This window comes from Hydractinia symbiolongicarpus, chromosome 8 (assembly GCF_029227915.1).
Source record: "Hydractinia symbiolongicarpus strain clone_291-10 chromosome 8, HSymV2.1, whole genome shotgun sequence".
Lineage (NCBI taxonomy): Eukaryota > Metazoa > Cnidaria > Hydrozoa > Anthoathecata > Hydractiniidae > Hydractinia > Hydractinia symbiolongicarpus.
This window is the reverse complement of record NC_079882.1, coordinates 19,754,173-19,777,822: the sequence shown is the minus strand read 5'-3', so window position 1 is coordinate 19,777,822 and position 23,650 is coordinate 19,754,173. Positions and strand designations below refer to the sequence as shown.

Below are 23,650 nucleotides of genomic sequence, written 5' to 3'. Positions count from 1 at the left end.
TTTAAAATCCTGAACTTTTGAACTTAATAAACTGCATCTATTAGTATACATCAAGGCAAACCCATGAATATATATAACCTATAAAATACGAACACACATAAAGATGACATAAACAACTATATTTTCAGAGCAGAATGTAACATTCCCATTTTTTTTCTTGCAAGGGGTAATGTGAACATAGGGCTGCAAATGCATGGCGACACTGCAAATTCATGGCGACACTGCAAATACCCAAAACAAAATCGAAACATAACTAAAGGCTTTTAACAAAAGTGTATTAGGAGTATAATGTCTATCACCCATATCAATGGGTTTGCAAGTTACATTGTAGTTCGAATCCATTTCAGGCTTGTATCAACTCTGAGTCAACGCTTAATGCATAATTCTTAGAGATATAAAAATATCAGAAATAAGAACAAGGATAAGTAGTTGAGTCTGTTAAGTTACATGCAGGACTTCTTTGTAAGCATGTCAATTTAATAATTGATCATTATTATTTGTGGTGCAAAAGTATCCCACAAAATGGCTTACTTTAAGAGAAAAAACGTTCGCATAATTTTGGGAATTAACTTTTGCGGTTAAGTCTTTTAAAAAATTTTTGGGGAATACATTTTGCAGGAATAAACTTTCTCAGTTTGTGATTTTTTTTAAAAAGCAAAGTAATTATGTGTTCATTCTTGACTCAAGCGATTCTAGACCCAATTGCCTGCGACAAACCACCAAAAAAAAGACAAAAAAGAACCCTGGTGACATGATTGTTAGCAGGGATATATGGGTCATGTTTATAAATAATGAAAAAAAAACCCCAAGAAAAAAGGCTGATGATGACATTATAGCTTTAGAGTGATGTGTATAGTGATGTGTTATAAACAAGAAAAAAATGATATATAGCTTTTCTTGCAGGGAAATAAACATTCACGTTTTTTAAACTTTTGAGGTTTCGCAGGTTACCAATTTTAGCATGTTTTATGGAAGAAACGTTTGTGGAAAATAAGGTTAAATTACTGTGCGAAAGCTTTTATGTAAAAGTTTGTTCCCACTTTGTCTTGTGGGCCAGATGTAGTTAAATAAAAAGTTTAGTTTCCCCAGCCATTGTTAAGGGTATGCCACACTTACTGTATTTAAGCTTTTCCGTAACAAACAACCACAAAAAGAACCAAGAGAATAGGTGACACTCCTCAGCCATGTGATGGCATATCGGTGTCAGGTTTATTTTTTTATGTTTTATTTTATCCTCAGAGTCAACAACTTTTTCTACTTTTGCCTTGAGTTGTTTTAAAATTTGTTTCAACTTTAAACTTGACTTTGACTTTTGACTTTGACACTCTTCTGGCACTATACTCTACCAACTAACACACTAGGCATGGTTCACACTTAAAACTAGTGATAATCTTATTTAGCTATGTAATTATTATCAGAAGGTCCTTTAAAAGGACATTCAATCACTATTATGATACCCTACATAGTTAAACTCTCGCAGAGTTGTGGCGTGTCACTTAAGTGAAATTAACCAAGGAATTCTATATGAAGACTTCACTCTCAATGTAAATTGTGGTTTACAATACTGTGCTTGCTTAAAAGTCATAAATACAGAAGGGTCAACCTGAAAATGAAATTCAACCTGAAGTGAACCCATACCCACGTTTTTTGCTTATGTAAACGCTGCTTTAATTTACCAAAGCGATGATGTAATTAACCCTAGACTATAGTTTGCATATTTTTCGCATCTTATTCATTTCAAGGGCATTTTTCCAGGGATATATTCTATTTGTAGTGTGTGGAGTTCAGCTTTGTTATATGTGCATAAAAGAAGTTCTATTTATTTGTTAATTTATATTTTATCACCACTTTGTTCAGCTATTAATTTACTTTATTTATTATGTTTTTAAAACTTGCCTTTCTTTAGTCAAAATAAACATGTCGACTCTAACAAATAAACCCCCAGTTTATGGTGGCACCCCGTCTCCCACTCTACGTAGACGCAAAATAAATCGGCAAGCTCCAGTACCAAAACGAAGACAAAGCTCTCCTGCACGGATAAAAAGGTCTAAAACATTTGATGGTTTTTATTACAAACCTGGTAAGAGAATGAAATGCATTTATATCGTTAACTGAATATAATATTTATGCAATGTTCAATCTAAAGGTTATCTATCGTCTAATGGTTTTATCACAACTTTTTAAGGCTCTTTTATATGAAATCAACTTGTTTTTTTTACAGGAAGTAAGCTTAAAAGCCTTTTGGTGGAGGTTTGACCATCCATCTTTTGAAAATCTCAAAGTGATATTGGGGAAACTGAGCAAATTCCTCACACACAAAAATAGAAAAATAGCATAAAATAATTTTTTTTTTTTTGTAGTTTTCTCCATAAAATAAAATTATTTTTTTTCGAAGTCTTCTTCAAATTATAAAGTTGCCAAGAAAATTGTTTGAACCACCAGACTTTATTCATTTTATAGAGAAAAATTGAATGGACTGTTCAAGGTTGAACTTCTGTTATGGACCAGTTTTAGCATAATGTAATGTTTTGTTTTTGTGTCTGGAACCGTGAACATACACACACATACATTACAGGCAAAATATATAAACAACATACTACAATAATCAAAGAAATCAGGTTAAGGAAAAACACGTTACACTGAAATAATTAAAATCTGCTCTTAAAAAAAGAAGATGATAGTAAAAACCAATTCCAGTTCCTTTTTGATCTTCTGCTCTTGTAAATCTAAAATTAAGGTGAACAGCAATTTGCATTATGTGGTCCTTTTTTGCCTGTCAAGATTCAAGTGCATATTATACAAAACTTTGTAAACATTCACAACTTAATTGATATCGTAGTGATTACTCTGAAATGTTTAGTAAACGCAGGCTTGACTTTCCAAATTGTGACAAAACTTCACAATTTTTGTTAAATTAAGGTATACATAATGTGATCATAAATTCAAAGTGTTCTCTTTTTAACCGGTAAAACTCTGCCTAATACTAACTGACACTGCATTTTTAACATGTATTTTCTTCATAAATGATTAACCTTTTGCTCATGAAATCTTTATGCCAGCGTGACTGTTGAGTGTTAAGATAATTTATTTAATGCTAAGATACTTTTAATAATACATTGCATAATTTATGATACATTAAATATTTATAAAGTGCAACAATTTACAAAGATCTTCGTATATCTTTATGTTAAAAGAAAAGTTTTCTTCAGGATGTTAAACACAGGAAGAGACAGATTAAAGTGTAGGTTGAAAAGAAAGATTTCTAAGCATTAAATCAAGAGAATATTTTCTATATTCGATTTTTGTAAACTTTTATTAAAATTAAAATGCCAATTTTTGTTTTAGAAGAACTTCCTGTGTTAAGTTCAGATGAAGAAAAAGATGAAAAACCTGTGAGCAACAAAGAAGAAGATAGCCTGGCAGAATCCAACAAGATGGTCCGACCAAGTAGTTTAACTGTAGAGGCTCTAGAAGTCACAGAAGAAAAAAAAAGTTATAATTTGTCTCGTAGGAGAAACACAGAAAAACCAATTCCTCTAACATCCAGTGTTCATTCTTCGCAGTGCACATGCCAACAGGATGGGTTGAGCACCTGTGGAAGTGTACGGCGGAGGCATACTCTTAGTCCTGTCGTGTCAAAAAAAGAACTCATGGAAAAAGAAACAAAATTGATAGTTTTAGAATATTTAAGCTCGCTCTCCCCGAGACAACTTACTGCATGGACAAGATCAGGAATGCGAGTTTCTTCTGACTACACCGATGGGAATGACTTTAAAAATGATTTAAGTCCTTCCATTGATAAAAATAGTACGAAGTTAAATTTAGATGCCAAAAATGAGCGAACAAGTAGCAAAAAGGGTTTCAAATCCAACACGGTTACTATAGGGGAAAATGAACGTAAGCTTCTTTTACAACAAATACAAGAACACAACGAAATGCAGAACAAAAAGAACGGCAAAAGGCTAGCCAGAAGTGAGAGTGCCGTTACGACAGAACATTATACAAAAATGAAGAAAAAATTAGAAGAGATGCAAGTGCCAATTAGACAATGGATTGACGAAAAGTTGAAACAAGAAATTACTAAATTTGATAAAAGTAATCTAAACACATCTCCACGGAAAAGGGTTTCCCCATCACCTAGAAGATCACCCCAGAAGAAACAGTTACCTTTAAGGTATGTTGGGAATAGTCAGAGTTTTATACTTTTACGAGAGCTGAAAGTGTTTTTTAAATTCTTGAAATGCTTCTGAGAAGGTTTTTTGTTTGCAAAACTGTCCCAGTTCGGGATGGGTTTAATTGTGCTTGAAATGAAATTTTTCGTCGTTAACTTTAGCCTGACAATCCCCCGTCGAAGCATGCAAATGCAACAACACATTGACTCTGCCGCTTTTACGCCTGACTCATTTGCAGTGGACCGTTTAGAAGCTATAAGCCAAGACATCATGCTAAATTATCCTGAATTGCTTCAGGAAGCCATCAGTGATATTTTAGAACCGTTACATAAAGACCACTCCATCACTTACGATTTATTTTCAAATGTGGCCAAAACTGTTTATAATATCAAGCTACCCAAGGTGTCTGAGACGGTTTGGTCTCGAGTAGCTCTGGTTCTTTATATGGTGAAAGAAACCATGTTCTTGGGTAATTTAAATGACACTCAACTGGAAGTGTTGGTAGAGCATTCTGCGAAGTTCATGTCTGATAATGTAAATGAAACTGTGAAGAATGAAGGTGGATGGGTATGTTTGTTGCTGTTTTATTTATTAAATAAATTTGAGGACAGTATACTTCACACCCATAAATCTTGGAACGACGCTTTCAAGACATACAATGATATCGTGGAAAATTGTTTTTACGAATTAAATGAATCAACTTTAACATAAAAAGAATTATTTGCCTGTCGATTAAATAAATTTGATGAAAATTTCTGAACGCGAAATTTTGGACATTCAGTCTTTTAACATCAGTTGGATGACAACGTCTAACTTTGGTTAATAAAACTTAACCTGCACATAATATACGCGTTGTTTTTATGTTCTTAATCCAACCACTTCAGCCTCCAAATTTTATTTTGCTCTTACTCATGTTGCATCTGTTATTATTTTTTTGTTTAGGAGGCAATAGAAATTGACGATTTAATTTACACGTCGACATTCTTGGTTCACGGTCAAGTGAGCAGCGACGATGAAATAGACGACCATTGTGACGTTGCTAATAGAAAGATATCACGTCATCAAAACAATGAAAATGGTAGCATAGCAAATAAAGTGACACAAACGATCTCAGATTGGACACCTTACGGTATGGCTGCTCTGGCGGTTGGGTTAGGGTTAGCATATAGCTACCTAAGAACGTAATTTTCGTTAGTTTGATGTTAGCTTGTTTAATAAACAATAAATTTACCGTTGTGTTGTAATAAAATGTAGTGTCTAGTATTTCTAATTTCTTGCTTAAAAAATGAAATATAGAAAGGCAGAATAACTTTCACTGTTAGGTTGTTAAGGGTACAGGGTCTTTTGAGCCACAAGTTGCCTAGCATGTTGTTTGTATATAAGATGGTAACATCCATGTTCGTGATTCGAGCTCCACTTATATTCTCTAACATGTTTATATTTCTTTAAATGATTGTCAACTCGGGTACAAAAAAATATTTAAAGATTGCTAATGCTGTTTAAACACTTATATATGTTGCTTTTTAAAAAGGCTTTTGTTGCAGTCCAACTGAGAATGTCGCTCAGTGAGGCAAAAGTTTCAGGAAGTGGATGTGAGGCCTGACCGTTGCTAAACAAGTTGCTTAGTTTTCGGCCTAATTCAAGGCCAATACATCCTTACTAACTGAGTTGCTTTTAAAAAACCGTGTGGTGAAACAAGTAAACATGCTGCGCAACATTGACACATTAAATATATAACCGTTATTTTCCGATATTGTTTTGAAAAGTAATGACAAGACTGAAACTTTTTTTTTTCAGTAATCTTAAATATGAAATTTATGTTATATTAAGATTGTTTTTAACTCGTGTATATTTCTAAACCGCGAACGCTTTGTGTTCTTTTATGGTTTGTTTTTAATGGAAACGTGCAAAAATCTTCATTGTCAATAGAACGTTAAACATTTATCCCTAGCACATGATGACGTGCGCAAAACACCTTTTAAACTTTAATTATTCATTTTAACGTCAAGACGTAAACCTATTTTTTATACCTGTGGCACAATTCCAAATTTCAAATTTAATACAATTTATTTTTATTTATTAATGTTGTTATTCTTATTATTATTCATGGTATGATCCAAATCTTGTAGGAGCTTACCAAAATTTTTGACTATCTGGCAAACAAGGCAGGATTCTAGTTTGTCGATTTGAGCACTTTTCTGACTCTCAACTGACCTATCGTTCACACAACCTCGTTCCCAGGACTTTGTCTCTCACCGGCGCTGTACTTATTGACAGATCTGATTAGGTGTTCGTCCCGCCATCAGATATGAAAATAGAGACGTTAGGGGCTGGGATCGAGGTTGTCTATGTACCAACACAACCTACTTCACTTCATACACTTCAAACATAGCTAAATTTTTAACAGTGTTATTTTTATACTTTCGAATTAGTCTGTATGTATTGAATTAGTTTGTATATTTTCCATTATCGTTTAAGAACGTGTACATATCATTTAACATTAGAAAATGTTCGAAAGTTCAATTGTGTTTTACTCACTTCCAACCTCTATGAAGCTGGTTGCTGCAAAAAGAGATAAATTCCTTTCTTTTTTTTTTCTTTTTAATGAACGCCTAGATTTTTAGTAATTCTGGAATATCTTTGACAAAAGCTATTTTGTTTTGGAAGGTTTTTTTATCTTTTCTATAATTACTTCCGACTATTCTCGTTTATGGATTGATCGTAATTCACCTACAGGGAGGGAGTTTTTTTTTTCTTTTCAGTAATAAAGGTGAACAAACAACTATAGTTTCTTGTCGTCCTTATCAGTTTCGCTCAAAGGTGGAGGATCTGATGCTGCATGTGTACGTACGCACTTTCACAAAGGCGAACTCGTGTACCTGAGAGAGGGAAGTGCTCTCAACAACTGAATACAAAAGGGGGAGAGAGGGTGATAAGTTGTCATTTAGTGCTGCATGCAATTTATTGGGTGATATTTTAAATTAAACAACTTTTTAAACGCGTACGATAGACATGATTCCACATGCGTTCATTACACAGTCAAGTGGCGGTTATTCTTATTCTAGCCCGTACAAGCATGTAGATACTAGGGACAATTTAGACCTTGAGCAAAAAATAATCGCTACCGGGTGTGCCTCATAATAGTTCTTTAGCGCTGCGCATTTTATTGAGTACGCCAGGTACGGTAGTAGTTCCAAAATCACGTCAAATATGAAAACGCTAAGTTATTTTGTTTTTGTTTTTTATGTGACAAACATTCATAAATATATCTAATCTTGTTAAACAATTTAGAGGGCCAACAATTACAATCCCGAGGAAGAAATTAAGATACCACGATTTTACGATTACTCTAACGGTTTCTAAAAACGAGTAGGTTTTGTTTATGTAAACCGCAAATACTCGAACTAAGTGATCGTCATACTCCTAAACAAGAAAATCTTTTGTAACATGCTTGCGAATACATACACGTGTGCACGCAACGTTTTAAATTATCGCACGGACAATGACAACAGCAGAAAGAGATCTGGGATAGGAGTTGATTAAAGAAACCGACTATAGTAAATCTCCAGAATAGCTTAATTACAGTTGCTGTTTGCTTGAGATCCATCCTTGTTTCTCTTTAAACTATGCGGTTAGCACTAAAAAGCCTTCTGTTACATGAATTATCTTAAAACCACAAAAGCATTGAATTTTATGCCTTCTTTAAGCAATCTCGTTCCTAGGGCTTCTTTTTCGCATTTAGATGTGACTGGGCTCTTGAAATTGTCTTCTTTAAGAATATAATCAGTGGCTTTAAGACTAAAGTAATCGAAAAAGTTAAGCGACGTCAAAGCTCAGACAGACAAAATAGACTTATACACGATAATAAGGCTCTTTTTGTAATAATACTAAAAACTTGATATTGTTAGCGGTATTTTAATCAAATGTTTACATTTGCTGGAAGAAATGACAGAAAGTACGTCATTCAAAACCTGCTTCTACGTAGTGGTTTTGTTTAGTTTGGCAAGTCAACTCTCTCTTCTCTTGATATCTTTCTTTTTATTTTTTTTTTGTTAGAAACTAGAAAAGCGTTGCGAATCTTAAGACCCTAATTCCCTTGATGTCACGTTAGCTAATAAGAAAAAGATTTTTATTGTGATGCTAAATAATAATGTCGCAAACTTTTGATCCATTTTTAATGATTAGGTGTATTTTTCGTCATTAAAAATGACGTACAAATTAGTTATAGGAAATCCTAACAAGCCAAAATATTTTAAATATTTCATATTTCTCAAATTTTCGCAAGATAGTGTCGAAAATCCACCAGACTCCTCGAGGAAAATATTTTTGACAAAAGAAATGCTTAACCAAGCGAATAAGCGGAACACTACGTGTTCTTTAAGCAAGAAAAAAATAAAATAATCTGAACCGTATAATCTTCCAATTCCTTATATTTGCTTCCATAAATATTGTCAGCCATTATGGATAGCCTGAGATTGCGCGCCGGTGTGTGAAAAACGCGGCCACTCGTTTTACCGTTCCTGGTGCGCAGCTTAAGAACATTTCATAAAAAACGTAATTTTGATTGTTTTGTTTGTTCATGCTATTTATTAATCTACTCAATGTTATGGAGCGTTTATCGACTTAATAACCTGATAAGCAGTTAATAATTAGGACACCCTGAAAGGAATTTTTCATTCTGGAAAAATGCCGTGTCAGCGAATTAGTAAAAAAGTAAGCACATTTTTTTTAAAACCTCTCCCCTCCCTTGAAAAAAATAATTGGTCTTTGTCTTTGACCCTGATACTATCCCTGTTTCCAATGTATCTTCACGTAAAAAGTCTTGACAGAGACAACATATTGACATTTTAAAAAATATTTTAAAAACTTATGTTCTCTGTAATTTTGTTGTTTAAGAAACAATAAATTTTGTTACTATGCTTATTTTTTTGCCCTATTTCTTATAACCTTTTTAAACGCAAATAGGCCTTCCAAATATAAAAAGCCTCACAAGTCCTGGGGACGAGGTTAGCTTCCCCGAACGTAAAACATAGTTCGAGTTAAAAAAAATAGTAAGTATTCGTGTTATCCAGCGTATTTATGAGAAGTTTGTTAAGCCAAAAAAGAAAAGTTTGAGTGTGTATGCCATATTCGAGTTAAGCGGTGACTACTTTACAATATAGACCATGAGATATAACTAAAACAAATATTTCTAAACGCGCCTCCATTAATCATCTTTAACAAACAAGTCATGCACAGTTTGACGTAAAGTCGGGAATTAGTTATTATTAGCGCCTCATTAAAATAATATATACTAGTATTAAGATATGGCGATAAGACTGCTACATATAGATAGGTTCAAAAAGACCTTTACGTACTTATGCTAGCTAGACATTTTGTAAAAAATGCACACGTAAATACATCCATGGTAATGCAGCACAAAAGAAAAATATAATAAACTGATTTTTGTTGCCTTCTGGCTTTCTAAACTTAATTTACTGGCATACTGTGTAACTTTCAAGACAATTTCCATCCTCGCCCCCGGAACCGTTATTACGGAGCGGTATCAAATTATTCAAAAGGGCAAATCAAAATTGGACAATTTTCCATCTTTATCATACATATTTCCCTCTCTAGCAAATTCTTTGCACTTTGGAGTTGGAAAAATTGAAATCTCACTGTATATCTCTCGAAGCCAAAAAAATCAGATCCCGAAACTCGCTATTATAGTATAATTCCTTTGTGCAAGGAGGTTTATTATATATGTTTGGAGCAACTTCGACCGGAGAGTTTACACCAACCACATATCAGAGCAAACAAAAACCTGGAAACGAGACTTTCAAGTGGTAAAAAATAATTAAACCCATAGTTGTGTAACAAAATGACCAAGGGTTTCATTTCTAAGAATGTTGCCGAATATAAATTAAAAAAAAATCATGTCAAGCATCGGCAGAAAAACGTATTCTTATGAAAAAAAATTCTGATCAATTTCAACTTATGTAATCTCAAAGGACGACGTTACATTAATGTTTCGACATATATGATATGCTAGTAATTTCGCGCCATAACTTGAGATTGCAAAATTTTAATAATTTTTTTTATAGTTACGGTACACGCAATACAAAAGGTTTGTTGATTACTAACAAAATTAACAAATACTTTTTTATGTAAGAATGAAAGGTTTTTTTTCTTTCAACGTGAAAATTCTTAACTTTTGGACAAAAATCATCCTGATATATTCTTAGCATATTCTTAGCACCCGTTGATCTGAGAATGCAAACCGGTGTAAATATCAGCCTAAGGTGCTGTTGTTTAATTAACCTAATTCAACTGACGGACAGAAAACTAGATTTTGTGGGGGAGAATAAAGACATTAATCATAGGGTAGAAGGTTATACGTTGTTTTTTGCTTATATTCCATCTTTAGGACGCAAGCAAATTTTCGAGATAACATATTCTTAGGATGTTCTTAACGTTTTGTCTAATTTCATCTTGAATATTCCTTTATGGAGTATATTCTTATAAAAAAACAGTATAGCTACATATGAAAAGTAAAAGGCGGGAAAACATCGGGTTTATAAAATTTTAAGCAAAAATTATTCATGCATGCGACGCCTTAGAAAAGGCTCTGGCGTACAAGAAAAACACTTTTTGTGTATAATAATGACAGACTTGACTGCAGTAATTGTTTTGAGTTTTATTTATATAACATATCAAAGAAATGTCAAGATGTCAACAGGATAAACATATCAACGCCATCTTAACTCCTTTTTTAAGCGTTGTTTTTAAAATTACCCCTCCTCGTACTTTAAGTCACAAAGGAGGGAACATTCCTTTTTTGTTGTGAAACTATTAGATTTAAAGTGTTTCGACTATATTATTAAACAGTCCTTAACTACTTCTGATCGATGGCAATGTTCCTTTGAGAAAAATAGAATTGCATCACTTAAGAAACCTTATTTCTATTGTCACGAAAATACACGTTTAACATAAAATGGGAAGAGTTAATCCCTGTCCCAGGACCTTTTACAGATAGAGACAAAAATAGACCTGTTGACCAGGTTGCTAGAACAAAATACTTTTTAGTTTTTAACAGTCTTCAATATCTATCCATAAATAACACTGAAAATTCGAAAACTTTATCGTGAGAAAATATTTGTAAACAGGGTAAAGGTTTAATTTGATGTCAGTTTGAAATGTTTTGTTGCTAGGCAATGTCAGACCTCTTCCTTCAACCATCTTTGTTTACAAATGTGTTATATGTAAGACTGGAAATTGGATAATTGGATTGTTAGTGGAGTTATAAAAGCTTAATTGGATATATTATAACTGTTACTTGCTAAACTTGCAAAAACGTGACCGTTGTTTGCCTGAAAACGTACAAAATTTAGGAAAGAAATGTTGAATATCAAACCTTTTTTATAAGAGAAAACCATATAATAACATAGGGAACTGACTTGGTCAAGAACTTACAACGACTTTAAGACATTCTGGGCGTGGCTACATGGTTTTCTTTGGAAGAAACAATGTGGAAAATCTTATGGTCACTTGTATTGGTATAAATAAGAAACGTCTTAAGAACATTTTTAGGCTTAGAGTTGTAATAAAACAAGAGCATCTTATTCATGTTTATTGAAGTGAGAAAAGATTGTTAGGATGCCATTTCTGCAATTTTAGGAAATTTTTCAGAGATACTTTCGTAATATGAATAATTTAATCAAGGAAAAGTTTAGCATATACTGACTTATAATACAATATTGTTTTCGAATTTGATCAAAGATTTAAACATGGTGCCAATGTATACAAAGAAAGTAAATTTTATTTACAAAACGTCGCAGTAGTAAAACAAATTTCGAAACTTTGTATTTTATGCCCCAAATAACCTTGTTTCATATTCCGTCACCGAAAATTTTCTTAGAATGCATTTTTTGCTAGCATCAGATAGGAAAACAGAAGAACAGAAGACAGTTATAAGCTTGCAGTTTTAATCAACAATTAACACGAATTTAAAGTTTAAGAAAGTAAGCATTGAAAGAACTAAGGATAAACAAAACAAACAAATTACGTCTATATATTTGAGTTTAAAATAAACATAAAAAGACATTAAAGAAAGGCCGCCATTAAAAACTAACCTGCTCAAAGTCTTCGTTGATGTTTCATTTAATTACGTTGACAAGTTTATTCCGTAGGGAACAATAAGAGATGGTTGAGACATGTCATTGGTAAACTCGTAAATAGCTTAAGTTCAGTTTATTTGACATTTAAGTGGCATACATCGTATTGTCAGCTGTATATAAAGAAATTATTATTTTTTTATAAAAACATACATTCAGCTATACGGTTTCAAATATTTAATACGAAGTGAATAAAAGCAGAGACAGACATATCACTTTCATAATTTATTCCGGGGAATCACTGATATTAAAGCAACTGGCGTATATACAGGATTATTCAAGATTTTGCTCGCGTGCCAAATAAAGCTAAAAGTTTCAGATTTCTTTCATTATATTGATTCTTAGAAGACCAAATTGAAAGAACATTTAAAATAAAATTGGATAGTGACTGTTTATATTCAAATAACATTAAAGCTAGTCATAGTTAAAACAAAATGGTTCTTGTAACCGACAACATGGTTGATCTTACAGACGCATGTCAAAATCTTGCAATTCGAAAGAAACCTATAGACTCAAGGACGAACGAGATTTTAGTTATCGAGGCAGACGACTTATTAAAAATACGCGGTAAACTCTCAGAGCTTTATCCGAACAAAAAGTTTATCATTGCACCTTGCATGACGAAACTTTATATTTCTCGAGAACAGCAAGTAATTGACGCAGATGGGAAGACGTCGCCTGATTGGTTTTATTTTGATACTGGTGTTTTAGCTATAGTATATGGTGCTAGCCGCAAGGATTTAAAAATAACACTATTTCAGAAGAGTTCAATACGTTTATTGTGGTATATGATATGGGCAGACTTCGTAACGGTTCAACCACAAACGTCTAATTTTCATGTCTTGAACACAAACCCATGTTTCACTGAGCATGTGGGTTTTATGATTGAAAATAAAGTTGTCGCAGATTTGATATTGAACGCTATTAACTTATTGTCAGAAAACTTGACAGAAGATGTCGAAGAAATTTTACCATCGCGAAATACCGAACTCCGGGAAAGTAAATCAAATAAAAAACAGAGTATTTTACGCACACTTTCGTTACATGGGCGCAAATCAAAAACATCGAAATCTTTTGATAGTAACACAGAAAGCGAAGACTTGTTTGCCAAACCACATAAAAGAAGATCGTCGTTACGAGATTCGCTTTTACGAAAAAATGCAGCTAAAAAGGCAGAAAGTCCTTTAGTAGAAAAGAAGATTCAAAGAAAAGGAAGAAGTGCAACGGTAATTGGCAGTCGTGACATCGATCGTTTATTGCCGAAACAACTTCCAGATCCCGGTTACGAGTCATCGCCCGAATCTCCGACTACGCGAGACTGTTCCTCCGTGCATACATTACGTTTTTCCAGGGCTGACTCTTTTCGTCATGCTGTATCAACACAATCATTCGAAAGCAGCGGAAACGTAAACAAAGACTGTACTGAAAACAACAACAATAGTCAGAGAAAAACATTGGAACGAAAAACAAGTAAAGAAAATACGGATGGTAAAGAAAGAATTTCGAGGACTATTTTTCGCAAAAGGAGAATATCAAGAAGTCAATCTCTAAAAGTAATTTCTCGTAAGCGCGATTCACAACTGTCACAGAGTTCACAAGCCGAAGTGACAGATGGTAAACAAACAACTGACTCAAAACAACACCAACGCGCGATAAAACTTGTTAAACCGCGTTCGTCCACGGATAGTTTACTTTTAAGAGGTGAAACAATGAAAAGCGTTATCGAAACTGGACATGTTGCACGTTACGCGAGAGAACGTAAACAGTGGGCTAAAAGACTTGAAGTTTGTAGTATGCCATCCACTGATCTATGTGTTACGGAACTGTAAAGAGTCATGTACTGTTGTGTATATTGTAATTACTAAACTTGTAATATATATGATTGCTATTTTAACTTGTGCATTTTTTTATAAAACGGATATACCAAGTTTTGAAGCATTTTATTTTCTGTTTTCTAAACAGTTAGCACATAACTTTTAAATTGTGCGGTTTCGTTAATTTCCTATCAGGAGGAGAAAAGTGGTTAACCAAATATATTTTTCTTTATTAGGCTTTCTCATTAAGCTTTCCAAATTCTCGAGGTAAAAAAGAATGCAACACATTTCCCAAATTCTCATATCAACACGGATAACAAACATGTGCTTAAGAAGGAAGTCGTAAATAATATGTGTTTGGGAACGAATCGGCATACAAACTATTTCGCACCTCTGTTTGTGTTCATACCAGAAATTCTGTAGGCATATTAATTCTCTAATTGGAAGGCACAGAAAGAACATAACTTTATGGAACTTTATTTCCTATCAAATGAAATTACATCGTTAATTATCTTTCTAAAATAAACCAACTTTACGCATTACAAACGTTCTTATCATTACAAACTTATCAGTAGAAAGTAGAAGTTAGTTCCTGTGGCAAATTATCTACAACTTTCGTTATTTTATTAATAGCTTTTTCTTTATTCCTTGTTATATTTCGTAAAAAATGTAAAAAGGTCTCTTTCCACGCATCTGAACGTTTTAGTGTGAATTTCACAACGATAAATTGAACTGTCAAATCTATTTTAAACTCATCAGATTTTAATTCGCTTGGGTGGGCAACCAATAATTTTCGTGAAATAAAAAGCCCGCCTTTTGAGCTTCGGTTGCGTAAGTAATTTCGCGTAACGGCGTTTCTTTTTCTTTAAAAGTTTGACTTGGAAAAACAAAATTCTTGCGTTTACATTTTTTAAAAATCGTATTAAGGCAAGATTAGTATGTTTTCTCCTAGATTAAATTTTATTTAATCAGGAAATGAAACCTATACCCTTAAAACAACATGATTATACATCTCATTAAGTCAGTAATTATAATTTGTCAGATTTTTCAAACTTCTTACACTTCATGTGTTTGTCAGAGGATAGGTATCCTCCCTCCCACGTAGAAGAAAACCCTCCTCCTGAGTTTTATTTAAAAAACGAAATTAGCTGATGTAAACAGATGTATGAATTATGAAAGGTTAAATATAAATTAAATGTTTGTTCAGCGAAATTGTCACGTTTACGAGACTTAAAAATAGAGAAAGAAAAAAAACTCTATTTTTGTACAAAAACGAACATTGGGAATAAACATAGTAACAATGGTATATAATGACAATGCATAACGTCGGCTCATAAGCTAGATAAGAAAACATTCATTATCAGTCAGCGTAAAGGTCAGACTCGTCATCGTCGTCCTTGTGGCTATAATATGCTGATGAGAAGGCTCAATTTTCCGCTATATACATAGCACAGCACCATTAACAAAAATGACCCTGGAGACGAGGATGGGAGTTCGTTAATCGTCTCAATTGTGATGACGAAATTAAGTTATTAAATACAATTATTTTAGAACTATCCCTTTGAAAAGAAAAATGCTTATACACTCAGCGCTATTTCATCTTATATCAGTTCTGACATCATTAAGATACACCTTGAAAGAGGAAATATTTCACATTTTCAAAACGGGAGGGTGTCTTATATGCGTCTATATACCATGCTGTTTTTTTTTGACTTAGTAATCTATAAGAATGCGGTGAATGTAAACGCCACGATATCATGCACGCACTATGCTGCATTTTTGCTATCACTAAAGTGAAATTATCAGCGATCGTGACTAATGTCAGTGGAAAAAAATTTGCACCACGCGGTAAAATATACGTCGATTTTCATTAAACAATTTGTTCAATAAGAGGAGGCCAAAAATGTGCAGGGCGTTTTCCAGAGACGATAAAATCATTACAAAATTAATATCTGACAATTAAAAAGATCACGGAAACGATCACATTGGGATAAATTTCTTACAGCAAACGACATTGGCATTCCAATTAAGCGCTCCAACTTCGATCCCAGAGCTCTTTATCTTTTTTATGACAGGAGGGCGAGACGATATCAGAAAAAGACCCGGGATCGAAGTTAAAAGCGCTCTGGACTATAACTCCCCACATTTTGACGTCTACGCGGACAGAAAAAAGCCAAGATACTAAAAGTGGGGCCTTCTGACCAAATAACGCCTTAACGGAAACTGGCGTAAGGAAACTATTTAAATATAAACACTACACGGTTTATATTTGAAAACCGTTATTCACCGCAAAACAACTTTAATACATCCGAAATCACCCAACGTTTCACGTTACTTTCATCTAAATCTTTCCTCACTTATGCAAAATGTCGGTAACCGGCACAAAAACAGTCGAGAAAACAACACTGCGTTTTTCTGGAAATCAACTACGTTTTACCACAGCTTTTAAACCACATGCATAAATTCCTGAGGCGATACAAATGTATATAAATAATTGTGTCGCTTACTACAGCTGGATAACGGACTACAGCTAATTACTCTTTTAGCTTTTAATGAGAGCCAAGTGTAGATGTCACGTGTATTCTTGTTTACATTGCCTGGAGTAAAGCGAGTTTAGGTAGAAGCCCTCGCATGTAGTAGTTAACAAAACATTTAGGCTCAAATTAAAAAGTTTAAAAAATTATTGAGGTTTAGCAAAGTTTTCTTTAACCCAAAAATTTGGGTTCAGTGTTTAACAATATCGTCTCTATTCTAAATATAACCCAGTATTTAAAACAACCTTGAAAATCACACCTTGAACATCATACACACGAAATCCAACAGAACATACTTTCCTGAATTTATATTCTGTAAAATGTCTTGTGCATGAAAAAGAGGCAAATCTTAGTAAACATATTCGTGTTCATTATAAACATGGAGGAAGACAATTTTTCAAGAGATATTTTTCTTGAATGTAATATGTAAAGCACAGGCATACAACTAAAAGTGGAGCAAAAATAATCTTACCATGACCGCAGGAGCTCTTTTTAATAAATCACTATCCTTCGGGGCGTGCCAAACAACAATATACGAATTCATTACAGAAGTCATTTTTGAAAATAAAAAAAACATTGTTTCCAAAGAAAAATTACAACTCACTTTCTCAATGGAAACAGAGATAAAGAGTAATCTTTTAGGGCCTACAGGACCTTAGCAACGAGTTTTAAAAGAAAAAATCAAGTGAAATATTCAATACTGCATTAACAAGCTACAGCTAACAAAAAAAATCCAAAAAATATTTTATTGATAAATTACAAATCAAATTCGGCAATTTCAACTTTGCAATGCTGAAACTGAAACTTCCTCTGGAATTTCATATTTACAAAATAAGAAGGACATTCACAACTAACATATATCAAATCTTTTAAAATGATACCAAATTAAAAGTAAATTCAAAGAAAGAAGATCCAGTTGCAATAAACTGAATGATGTAGCATTTAACATCTTTATTTTTATTACCCTTTAAAAGCATAACAACAATTGTCACGCAAAAAAATACAGATACTTCACTAAAAAGTTTTTTTAAAATATTATTCGACGAAACAACTTAGTATCCAGGCTGCTAATTCAGGATACCCTGCCAAAACACAAAACAAATTCTCTGTTTTCCCTGATATAACATTCATATTTTTTGTTAACGCATCACGTATTCAATCATTTTCAAACAGAACAGTAAGAATCGAGAGAAGATTCACTTCCCTTTGCCTGATTTTCTTCCAAAATTCCCTATGATTTTTGTTTTAAAAAAATGGCTAATTTTAAAATATCCTGAAAATTCGCGGGTTTTCCAGATGTCCAGATTGGCTGTGAACCCTGTAATTACTTAAAGCATAGGATGCGATTACGAATTGTTCATCTCTACCAACGTGGCAGCAGCTCGATCCAGGTTCCCACCTGTTTCTTGTAATACCACCTTAATAATTTCATCGTCCAGTTCAGGACACATTTCTTTCAACGTTTGTAAATCCTTCGGGTTGATTTGCACGGGTGCAGGTACATTCTGACGCTGTTGCTGCTGCTGTTGTTGTTGCATAGGTACTTGCGCCATCATCTGCGGTGAATACATCATGGGTGGGTAGCCATATACGTAGCCACCTGGATAAACCATGGGTTGCATCACCATCTGTCCGCCCATCATTGGTCCCATCATCGTGGGTGCTGCGTTAGATTTCTAAACAAATTGAAAGGTTTACAATACTTTTTTTTACAAGGTCCATAAGTTTCCTATGATTACAATTCGAACAAGCATATTCCTCGCGCAAAGGTTCATCTTTAATACCGACTCTCTCAGATAATTAGTGTATTACCGTATACGAAAACAAATATTTAAATATACGTTAAGTTAAGCTAACTGAAATGTCTTTTTTTATGCAATACGCTCTACAATACCTCACCAAAATATTGAGACAGTGTCACTTTTTCGGCCATTTTGCTTTAAAAAAAGGTTGCGGAAGTGCTGTATTTTCCGATGCGTAGTTTAGATAAGCAGCGTTTAGATTGCGCTATTCGAAATTTTAACATGTCTGCTTTACGGAATGATCCACGTCGAGGCCCACATAGGTCCCAAAATTCGGAAAAAATTGCAAAGCTCACATCAGCAACATTTAGCACATTTTAAGGGTTTGGATCTAATCAAATAAGCTAAAAACCTAAATCCGCTAAGTCTCGATATATTTTGGGGGATTGTAGTTAACCCCCTTATACACTTCGAATTGAAAGTCCAATCTCCGAATTAACCAGTCAGGTCTACAATGACTTTTAAAACAATGGGTGGGCGGGTGGTTTCTACGAGATGACACTTTACTGTTTATTCTTACGTCAAGAGTTTAACAGTAAACAGTTTGAAAATTAAGCAACTAAATGCAGGCGTTTGAGGTAAGGCGTATAAATAAAGGGCTGATATGGAGTCTTTTTTACACTAGGGACTGAACCTAACAGCGTGCGTAATCAACTATACAACCGGCCTGCAAAAGTGTCACCGCAACGTATCAGATTATCAAGAGTAAGACATTGCAGTATGTATATATTCAAATTTTTACCGGGATATTGATCTCACCAAATATTAGCAGTTATAAAAAAATATTAATATCCATCACTAGCCACAAACGTATTTTTTTCTATAGCTTTTATATTGTTAGACGGAAACATGCTGTGTGATGATTGGAAATCTAGGCAACCGCACAATACCCAAAAAACATTAAAATACAGCCGATCACAGTGAAAAAAATACAATTCTAAAATCCAAATGACATCAGTTTTACCTTTTGACAAATACTTTGCCTTAACGAAAATGATTTTATGTAACACTTATAGTACTGACGAAAATCTTTAATCAGTTGTTCGACTCTGAATAAAAAAGGAGGGGTGGGGAGTCCGCTCTTCTACTCGACCATGCTCTTTAATTTCTACAGTACACAAAAGCTTACCCTGTACTGCAGTACGAGGTTGACCATGCCTTCCTTCTCGTCTCCTTGCTTTCCACTCAACGTGTACCAATCCTCAACAGACTCACCATTAAATACTTCATCTTTTATTTTGATCATTCCCCAAGCGACCCTCTCATCGATTGAAAACGTTCGCTAAAAGGAGGAAAACATTACAAAGATATAAAACAATAAAAAACAACCCAATGTGTAAAAAAAAAAAAAAGGGTTCCCAAAAATGAAAAAATTGATTTTTTTTTTCAATTGTTTCTTTAAACACTGAGTGTAACTTTTTGGCTAAATACCCGACGCCCAAAAAGTAAATAAAAAATGGAAATAACACACTGTCTTTATTGAACGTGCATTCTATATTTGTCATCTTCAGCAACAACTACAAGCATGTTACCCTGTCGTGTTTACCTTTATTCAACTTTATGAATACGTGCCCTAGCGTATTTGGTTTATTAAGGTATAGGTTTCCATTAAAGTCAATAATTATCGTAAAACAATTGTTGTACAGCTGTTGTAGAGAATTCTATATTTGTTGTACAACAACTCTTGTACCACTTTGTTGTACAACATGCGTTTCCAGTAACATGGTAACGGTGACCGTTGCACAACTTTTACTCAACAATTTTTATTTGACAAGTATGATAATAGGACAGAACATATAAAAGAAAATATGGCACATGTTGTACACAAAGATATAAAAACAAAATCTTTTTCTTACCTCGTCAAAAATTTCAAAGTAGAATTCATTGACTTGGTCAGGTATATGACTAATGTGATAAAGGATAAAAAAATTAACATTGTAAATATTATACTATTGTAAATTAACATTCTCACACACACGCACAAATAAAAGTCCCACTTACCATTGTATGGTTTTGTTCCATCTGGGTGATTTGGACCCATTATATGCAGTTGGCGTTTCAAATACTTGCATTCCAATCCTTACTCTGCAGTATGGATCCATTCTAGTTACACCATAATTCTTTGCTAGTCGTGCCTAAAGAACACAAAAAGAGTGTTAAATTTATGTGGCAAGAATTTTGTTTGCAGTTCTCAAAATTAAACTTTAGGTTTTGAACTTTAATTAAAAAGGTTTGCACCATAAAAAACATCTTATAAAGAACATGTTATTGCAAAAAAAAAAAAGAAGAGGAATATATATATATACATCATCAAAATCTATATACCTGTACGATGGTGATACTTAGGATTCCACCAAGTTGTTGATGGCCTCCAAACATAACAGGATTTGCTGGCATCATTGCTGGAGAAGCGCCACCACCTTGAATGCGAAGAAAATCATCAGGTAATTCACCAGTCATCACATTGTCCCTGTTTCTTCCTATAAGATAGAGAGACAGAGAAACTTAACCACATAACGGGTTTAAAACATGAATTAAGCGAGGACCACATAAACACTGAACAAAAAAATACCATAATGAAATGCAACATGACATTCCTAAATTGATTTTGAAGGTATAGTATAGACTCAAACAAGATCTTTTAGATGCTCATATATAATTTTGCTGAAGGTAAAAGTTTGATAGGTAAGTCCAAATTCACTTAGGTGGACAAAACAATTAAAAAGATACTTATATTTTTTAAATTAAACAAAATACATTAACAATGCTCTTGCCAGCATTTAAACAAAAGACGAAAACTTTCGAAAGGTTAAAACTTCCTGTTAGATAGGAAAACTACCTGTTAGATAGAAAAACTCACTCATTCTTTTAAAATCAGTGAGATCACACAATTGATATAACTTGGTACAATTACATAAGATTTTCATCTTCACCAGTTTACACAATCTGTTATGTTACAGAAACTCTCTGTGTCTGTCTGTAACAGGCAAATTAGATCTGTTTGTTTTCCTTTGATGTAGCCAAAAGATGTATGCCTAGACGTTACAGCTTGACGTCAATGCCTTTAAACTGACTTTGATTCATTAAATAAGAATAGGGAAGTCATTGCAGTGTACTTTAAGTTTGAGGCTAAATAACTTGGAAAGAGGAGAAAATAACTGACGTCATCTCCTGCGTGGGTATTTAGGGACCACCTGTGACAAAAATGTGACAAATTTTCTAAATCAGGGTCACTCTGTTCATTTCGGAACAGACGAGCATATGATGTCCTCAAAAGACCTTTAAAGCCAAATCTCTTTAACTTTTCCTGAAAAGAACATGATCCTATACATTTTCTTGATCAGTATTTCGAGCTCTACACAATATTCTAGAAAAATACTTTGCACTTCGGCAGGTCAGTAAAATTTTTGAACCCCATAACTCCTTAACCATTCGGTAAAAGCACATGGTCCTATATATTATGTTGATCAGGGTTATGTTGATCAATTCTTCTGAATTCAATGGGTTAACAATTTTCTAAAAAATATATTTTGCATCCTGACATTAAAATTCAAGTCAGATATTTCTCATTGTTCTTCTGCCCTAGCAGATTTTTTCACAAGCTTATCAACTAGTTTCTTTAATACTGCAAAGATATATGTTGTTGCTGATATTTTTAAACACTTTTTAATTATAAAGATCAATCTGAAATACCTTCAGTTGCTGTACTGTACCATCACGATTAAGGTAAATAGATAAACAAGGTGGCTGCAGATTTAAATTTTCGTAATTTAAGGATATTTAGGGATAATTTAGGAGGTTTTTGGGTCAGATCTTATGAAAAAACTAAAAAAAACATAAAAAAAACATTCTATATTTTAGGAGTTTTGCTAAAATTTCAGGAGGAAATGAAGTTACTAATAATCAAAGCTTTCCGTGTTTTAATGCCAAAGAAGCGGTTATTTTCAAATTGCAGTAAATATGTTTATATCCTACGAAACATCAGATTATTGCCAACTCATTATTATATACAAGAACATACAAAAATGTACAATAAAAACACACAAAGCTTCTTTTAAGTAACAACTCTTTAAGTAACACTGCTATACAATAAAACCACTATATATAATAAATTTTGCTGAAACTCTCAAAGGACTGTGAATAATGTGATAAGCAGAATAGGAAATAAAATACATTAACATTGTAATAAGAAAATATATTTTACGTCACGCCGTTATAAAAAAGCAATAATCTTTTAGATTCAACTTGTTTGTTAAGAACTGACAACTCAATTTTTCACTTACTAGGCACAGCTACTTCATTGTTTGCAGCCATTGTTGTTATAACTCTACCAGAGGCAATTGCAACTGCATGCATTAAACATGTAAAGGCCTCACTGCATTCACAATTGTTCTAATATTGTTAAAATCTAAATAAAGAAATGTTTCCAATTTAATTGAGACACTTAAAAAGTACTTGCAGTATTACTTCTAGGCACAAGAAAACTATGGGTATTATTAAGGTTTTATTTCTTTGAAGCCATTAGGAAAGATATTCTCAAAAGAAAAACTACCAACAACAAAAATCTTCATGTTTATATGTTTTTATATGATTTACCTTTATATTTTTAATGGAAACAAATGGAGCTTATAGCATTAAGAAAAACAAACCTCGCATAAAGAAATAATTAAAATTTGCACCACTAAAGTGATAATAAAAAATTGAGGAAACAAAGTTCCATATAAAATGAATGCATAACTACATTACACTACCAAAAACCCTACAACTTTTTATAACGTTATAAAAAAGGTGTTCTTCATGAATTTTTCCAGACAAAATCAAAAACTAAAAAGAATGGTTATTTGCTTACACATTCAAATGTGGAAAAAAAATATTTGGGTCAATAAAAGTACAGCTTTTGGACAACAAATTTTCGATGCAACTATATAGCATTATGGCTTGCTGTGAAACAGTGGAACATGGAACACAGAACTTTAAAACAAGAACTGTAGAATCAGTCACCCCTGGAACTGTTGAAAGAGCTTTATATTTATGTTTTTCAGCACAATTTATGAATTTCTTAATTATCTCGATATTTCCCTATAATAATAAATTTAAATGATGTTTAGTGATCAGCTTCCCTAAGTTACAAGACTGACATCTGTTTTAAATTTTCTGCAACCAACATGGTTCAGA

The 23,650-nt window shown here is 33.3% G+C and overlaps 3 protein-coding genes across 5 annotated transcripts; 2 read left to right on the top strand and 1 right to left on the bottom strand.

Annotated features, from left to right (window-relative positions):
• Positions 1 to 1,872: 1,872 nt before the first annotated feature.
• On the top strand, positions 1,873 to 6,695 carry LOC130654080 (uncharacterized). Of its 3 annotated transcripts, none has more exons than XM_057456608.1 (4): positions 1,873 to 2,080; positions 3,349 to 4,174; positions 4,334 to 4,739; positions 5,115 to 6,695. In XM_057456608.1, exons 1-4 carry the CDS (start codon positions 1,918 to 1,920, stop codon positions 5,355 to 5,357), a joined length of 1,638 nt encoding a protein of 545 aa, XP_057312591.1. In that variant the 5' UTR covers positions 1,873 to 1,917; the 3' UTR covers positions 5,358 to 6,695. The 3 variants fall into 3 exon arrangements, with proteins under 3 accessions (XP_057312591.1, XP_057312590.1, XP_057312592.1); XM_057456607.1 differs by having other exon boundaries at positions 1,876 to 2,080; positions 3,346 to 4,174; XM_057456609.1 differs by lacking the exon at positions 1,873 to 2,080 and adding an exon at positions 3,192 to 3,241 and having other exon boundaries at positions 3,346 to 4,174.
• A 5,643-nt stretch (positions 6,696 to 12,338) lies between these two features.
• LOC130654082 (uncharacterized) lies at positions 12,339 to 14,376 on the top strand. Its single transcript, XM_057456611.1, has one exon. The coding sequence runs from the start codon at positions 12,760 to 12,762 to the stop codon at positions 14,152 to 14,154; it is 1,395 nt and encodes a 464-aa protein (XP_057312594.1). The 5' UTR covers positions 12,339 to 12,759; the 3' UTR covers positions 14,155 to 14,376.
• Positions 14,377 to 17,354: 2,978 nt separating this feature from the next.
• LOC130654089 (toll-interacting protein B-like) lies at positions 17,355 to 22,889 on the bottom strand. Its single transcript, XM_057456617.1, has 6 exons — positions 22,759 to 22,889; positions 20,801 to 20,955; positions 20,477 to 20,610; positions 20,332 to 20,380; positions 19,605 to 19,757; positions 17,355 to 18,349 (listed from the first exon to the last, which is right to left on the bottom strand). Exons 1-6 carry the CDS (start codon positions 22,829 to 22,831, stop codon positions 18,020 to 18,022), a joined length of 894 nt encoding a protein of 297 aa, XP_057312600.1. The 5' UTR covers positions 22,832 to 22,889; the 3' UTR covers positions 17,355 to 18,019.
• Between the last annotated feature and the right edge of the window lie 761 nt (positions 22,890 to 23,650).